Source organism: Atta cephalotes (genome assembly GCF_000143395.1).
Source record: "Atta cephalotes unplaced genomic scaffold scaffold00048, whole genome shotgun sequence".
NCBI classification, from domain to species: Eukaryota; Metazoa; Arthropoda; class Insecta; order Hymenoptera; family Formicidae; genus Atta; species Atta cephalotes.
Genome location: NW_012130112.1, coordinates 1,987,338 through 1,993,640, shown reverse-complemented (window position 1 = coordinate 1,993,640; position 6,303 = coordinate 1,987,338). Strand labels below are relative to the sequence as shown.

At 34.4% G+C, this 6,303-nt stretch overlaps 1 protein-coding gene across 1 annotated transcript in view; it reads left to right on the top strand.

The window, feature by feature from the left end:
• The window catches only part of LOC105622803 (cadherin EGF LAG seven-pass G-type receptor 1-like), a 63,864-nt gene extending 58,456 nt beyond the window's left edge, over nucleotides 1-5,408 (top strand). The window contains exons 3-5 of the mRNA XM_012204214.1: nucleotides 1,076-1,335; nucleotides 4,669-4,770; nucleotides 5,162-5,408. Of these exons, the coding sequence (XP_012059604.1) occupies nucleotides 1,076-1,335; nucleotides 4,669-4,770; nucleotides 5,162-5,408 (609 nt within the window). The remainder of the gene's footprint in view (nucleotides 1-1,075; nucleotides 1,336-4,668; nucleotides 4,771-5,161) is intronic.
• Nucleotides 5,409-6,303: the final 895 nt, after the last annotated feature.

Genomic DNA, 6,303 nt, shown 5'->3' with positions numbered 1-6,303 from the left:
GTATACTTTAGTTTATTACTATACTGTATTAACGGTTAAGTTAGTACGTACGTATACTAGGAAGTAAGTTTAGTTATATAATTACTAGGTGGTGTGTGTGTGTGTGTGTGTGTGTGTGTGTGTGTGTGTGTGTGTGTGTGTGTGTGTGTGTGTGTGTGTGTGTTACATAGCTATTGCGGCAAATTATTTTAGCCATGAAAGTACAACGAGGATATTAAGAGCTTTCATACATCATTACTACACAATAATACTGCCATGCTATTTATCCAATGCGGCCTGTTCCATAAATTAGCGAATCAACGGCGTGTTTGTTAACGTCGGTATCGATCGATTATTTTGTGATATTGCACGCAGAATAGATATATCGATCGACATTGTGGGATTTTCAGCGTGAATAATTCGCTGGTTATATTCGCAATATCCACGAGCTGTGCGTTTAGGCTACTATCCTGAATTACTCATATACTCGCGCCGTTCATGGAACAAATTGACGATGACGTTTATCCGCGCTGAAAAATATTGCTGGACGATTCCGTTCGTATATACAAAATTCATGATCCACTATAACTCATAGATCGAGTGAAAAGATCAATGCCTTATGTCATTCGCTCTTCGATATACTGTTTTTGTTATATTTATATTCTTTTTAATTAAGAATGAAATTTATTTTAATTTTTGCATTTGTAATATGGAAAAGTATCAAAATTAATGTCAGCTCTAAAATTTTCTTCTTATATTATAATTTAATTACGTATATAATGTACATATACGCGCATATGCGCATTGTGATATTCATATTATAATAGGATCTTTTTCCGATAATCTAGAATTAATTTCATCTTTATGTTTACACACGTATCTTTCAGACACATAAATATTAATTTATATTAATTGCATTACTTTAATTGCGAATAAATTGCAGCGTTTCATTAAATTCAAGTTTTTCAACTAATTTCTGGATTATTAGAAGCGACTGAAGGTCTCTATTTGCGTCACAAAGAACGTTGACTTTTATTCTAAAGATAATGGGCCTTTGCAGACATCGATTACAACGATATTTCTTATTGATTTTCAGGATTCGGAACTCTGCATTTCGCTCGGTCTGAGTCTGCAATATCTTCGGGTATCGGTGGTCTGCTGGTTGGCAGCGATGTGCCATCATCTGTACGCTACCGTGGCGTCGCTGCCGCGTCGCGATGACCCACCAACGTACATGAAGTACAGTCTGTTTGCCTGGGGCACGCCGTTGATCAGTCTCGTAGCGGCGGCTCTTTTGCAGAGTCATGAAAGTCATAATTTCTGGGATGTTGTTGATCTCACTCCCTTCAACTGCTGGTAAGATTCTAGTCGTCAAAACAAATTGACAGATTATATACATGTATAATAAATATATGAAAATTTCTTATTAATCTGAGATTTGTTTTCAATTATTATATATAATTCTTGTATTGTACGCTTGATTTACTGCAAGTTAAATACAATATAAAAATAAGGTAAGATATGATAACAAGATACAGTGTATGAGATTATAATATAATTTAATAATTAATTGTTCTTAAAATTCTTATGAAACAATTTTTTTTATAATGTCAAAGTCTTGAAAGAAGACTTGTTAACTTGTAGTATTAAACACGTTATATTTTTTAAAATTAAATTATTAGCTTAAACTTTTTCGTCAGTTCGTTTTTACTTTCGTATTTATTCGGTGGTCTAAAACTTCTTGACACTCATTTGACACTCACTTCATTTGCTACTTTTACATTTTCATAAAATAAGAATTTGGACTATTTTATATCTGCATTTTATTCTTTTGCTTGCATTTTACGTGTTGAATTAGGTTTGTATTGATCTTGAAATGTTTATTTTCAGTTCTATTTAATATTTGCGACAACTTAAAAATAAAATAAATATTAAATAGCACATTATATTGATATTTTGATTATCCGATATGTAAAGAATAATATATTACAATTCAACAATTTTACATTATTTTAATCTGAGAGATAAATAACTCTTATTAAACTTGACATTTTATATTTATCTCGGTTCACACAGAGTGATTTGTTAGTTTGTTCCATCTGTTCTCAGTCAAGAGAAAATCGTTTTCCCTGTCGGGTAAAACTTACCGCACCGCGAAAATTACCAGGCATTTGCGTCTCTCTTCGTGAGAGCGTGAGTTAATGCAGCTCTCTGTTCCTAATATGCACATTCCGTCGTGCTCGCGTTCCACTGCTGCGACCCACTTTATTCGCTGGGGGTTGCCAACGAAGGGTAGGTGGAGACGACACGGCAGCGCGCGCGCGGTAACGATGATGGGGGTTCAGTTTTTCCAAGAGAATCTTCTGACGGAAGAGCGCCGGAATTCTTTTTCCATGCTCGAACTATCATCAAGATATTGGACGGGGGAAAAGCGGAAATGTCCTTCGGAGGAATGTTGCGTGTACACAGGGCAGATCATTTATTTATTTTCAGAGTCTTCCACCCACTGTTCCTTGTGCTATCTCTTCCTTTCTTTCGTCTTCCTTGCCATCTGCCTCTGTCCCGCGGTGAAATCTTGTCGAACGACCAATTTTCGTTAAATCAGGTTCACCCAACGACGACAAACCGGAATACCGAACTCGAATGAGATTCTTGCTATTTTTCAAAGCAAGGTATTTCGATACAAGCATGTATCTTGTATCATTGCGTGTAGGTAGATATGCGATTTTTCTTTGCATCCCTCGGAAAATTATAAATTCCAAGATATTTATTATATGTTTTATAATATTAATATATTAATTATATCGAATATTTTATGGAACATATTTTCTATTATAAATTTTTGGTTAATTCAGCGCAGTTATATTTTTTGTAAAAATTTACATTTTATTTGTTTTTAAATATTTAGACTTTATACATATATAGATCGATTTTATTTTATAAATGTAATACTTTAAAAGTAGATGTTTCTCTTTTTTTGCTTCATATGCAATTTCATACGTGAAAGCATTAATTTCAAATTAACGTTTTAGAAGAAAGAGAAAATTAAGCGTGTTAAAATTCTTTAAAGTTAATGAAAATGATTTTAATATTAATTGATGATTGTAAAATGTATGTTAAAAATTTTTATTGCATTCAGCGACGCTGTTATCATGAAAGCAATTTTCTTCCGCAAAAATTCATTTGCATAGCGTATCCAGCTTCCTCGATTTATTCACGTATTTTTCCTTTTTTTTTCTTTGTTTTAATTTAAGATTGTTGACGTTGGAATTAAGGATCTAATCTGACTTTTAATCTCTCGGCGGTTTCCAGAAAATGGGTAGTAAAATTGTAGCGAGATCAATAATAGCACTCGTAATAATTTCAGTTCAACGTAACAATTCCATTGTTACAAGTATTAAAAAGAGATGAAAAGATTTAAGAAAAGAGGAAATGGAATTAAAGTCTTGCGAAGTAAAAAAATAGTAGTATTACAACGTCGTTTACTGAAAAAAGAAATGTTTAATTTTAAGATATTAAAATCTTTTGTTCTTGTCTCCATTTCTTAAGCACTTAAAGATATTTTAATTTTAAATAAGCTGAAGTGAATTTTTTGCAATATTTTTTCAATAAACAAAACGTTTAATGTTCGGATTGAAAATACAAAGATGTTTTAGTTTTAAACTTTTTCAATAAACAAAACATTAAGTGTTTGGATTGAAAATATTTTAAATTCAAACACAGAGTTTTGTTTATGGAAAAAGTTTAAAACTAAAACATCTAGATGTTTAAAAAATAGAGACAAGAACAAAATATTTTAATATCTTAAAATTAAACTTTTTTTCAGTGCCGCATAATTTTAAATAAAAAATGATTTTGATTTTCAACTTTCAAATCATTCTGTATATTATTATTATTATTATATATATCGTTAGTTGTTATGGTATCTAATAACAATTGCGTTGATTTTATTTAATTTTTTTTCTCTACGACAGTTTCAATTTGGACTCGAGAGAAAAGTTGTTTTCATTCGTTACAATTTCATCTCGTCTGATTGCGAATATCCGAGATGTAATCAAGAAAAATATATGGCGGGAAATATTTCTTTCGTGCGACGTGTATAAAAATCGAACTGCCGACATGTGCAAAGTAGGCGAATGTTGAAAATGGGTTTGATATCGTCAGAATCCCGATAAAATCGCGCATTTTGTAGACACTCGCTCTTTGACCCAATCTGTTTTTCGCTGAAGAAAACGACGGGATTTTTGGTATTCCCTTCGCGTATTCGCACGTGCGATTTATAGGTGAGACCTTGGGTGAGACTTAATAAACGGCAGCTGATAAATATTTCTGTCATCTTTCTTCATGCTTCTCCTATTTCCTATTTCCTTATGAGAATTGCAAGCTGGAGTGAATTTTTATGCAATATTTTTAGCCTTTAACAGAACTGAAATTCCAGCTCTTTCGAGTCTTTGATTGTAAGAACAATAATAACTCAAATATTTAATAAACAGAGCGAGAATTATATTGAATGCAGCAATATCTTTTTTTCAATCTTTCGATAATTTTTTATTACATTTATCGTACAAATTAAATATATATAATAAAATTTATATAAACATGTGTCTATACAAATAAGTTTTGTGTTATGTGTCCTTCTTATTAATTTACTTACGAACATTTAATCTTTCACTCCTATTGATTTTATAGGTTTCTAGGAGCCACGGCAACAGTTTACGCGTACGGTTTACCAGTCGTCCTGCTGCTAGTAATTTCCGGTTACTACCTCGTCAAGGCTGCGATCGTATCGAGGTATGGACATCTTTTTATTACGGTCGTGTCACGGTGTGAACATCCTTTTATTATGATCTAATATTACGATCTAATATTAATTTATAATAACTGAATAGATCTTCTAAAAAATATATTTTTTTTATAACGTACAATCTAATGCGCGGTCGCGCTTCTATAATACAATTCCGACATTTTCGTTTTCATTAACGGACTCCAACTATGTTTTTTCACGCGTAAAAGTTTGCGAATTGTACACAATTTATTATTCTTAAGGTAACTTGTACATTTTCATCCTTGTAATTTCAAACTTTACTTTTCTGAATTATCTCCACCCGAAAGTTTCGCGTGTCCCCCTTTCTCGGTCCTCCTGGATTTACACATTATGTAAGTCGCGCTTGTACACATGCAGGTACACGTGCAGCATGCAACTCGAGATAAAACAACGCGAAAAGATGAAGAGGAGGAGGGCGTTGCAGCTGATGCTCTTCCTGAAGGTCAGTCTGATCGTCGGTGTAGTGGCCGGTTGCGGAGTGGCATCCAGAGTCTGGAAAATTCCCTTCCTATGGGCGGTTTTCTGTACGGGTCATTCTCTTCAGGTATGTAGAGGAAAGATACGCGGCAAAAAGCATACGGATCATTTCCCGTCAAGTACATAGGCGAGATATGCGGTACAAAAAGAGTCTCGAAGGTAGAAGCTTTACCAAGCGAGACGCTATTTCTTTCCCAGTACTCCTTTCCTAACGATGTACCATACGACCGCAATATTTCCATTCCGCAATTTCGATGGATTATGGCACTATACGAATATACGAGCGCGCGATAAAGGCAGGTGTTGAAAGATGAGAAATCATTAAAATCCCCGGGAGTGACACATTTTTGTCATGTCTGATATCTTTAAATTCAAAAATTGATGAACTGAATATTACACATTTTTTAATACTAGATGTTTTTATGGATCATCTCTGAAACCGTTATTCGGACCATTATTTGAACTATTATTCGAGCCATTATTTGAAGCCATTATGTGTGCACAGACCATCATGCGGAATATTATTCGGACCATTATTCAGACCACACTCTCTCTTCATCGTTCGATCACAATTTAGCTCAACAAATTTGAAATTTAATTTGATTTCTTGTAAATGCAAATATACCAATTATCATGCGGTTCGGTATTCACTAACGGTGGTACCAATACTACACCGACTTCAATTCCAACATTGAGAGATCTCGATCGAGTTCTTGACGATGCGACGCTCAGCATCGCGCCGCGCATAAAGAAGTAAAAGGGCAAACGCAGGAACGTGCGGAATCTCTTTCCTTTACCTTTTTCCGGTAAGCTCTTCGAAGAACTTTCCGTTCCTGATGCGTTCGATCTTGCATCAAGCGTAAACGGCTTCTCGCTCCTTCTCTTCCCCCCCCCCCCCCTTCTCTCTCTCTCTGTGTGTGTGTGTGTGTGTGTGTGTGTGTGTGTGTGTGTGTGTGTGTGTGTGTGTGTGTGTGTGTGTGTGTGTGTGTGTGTGTAGTGTGTGTGTGTGTGTGTGTGTGTGT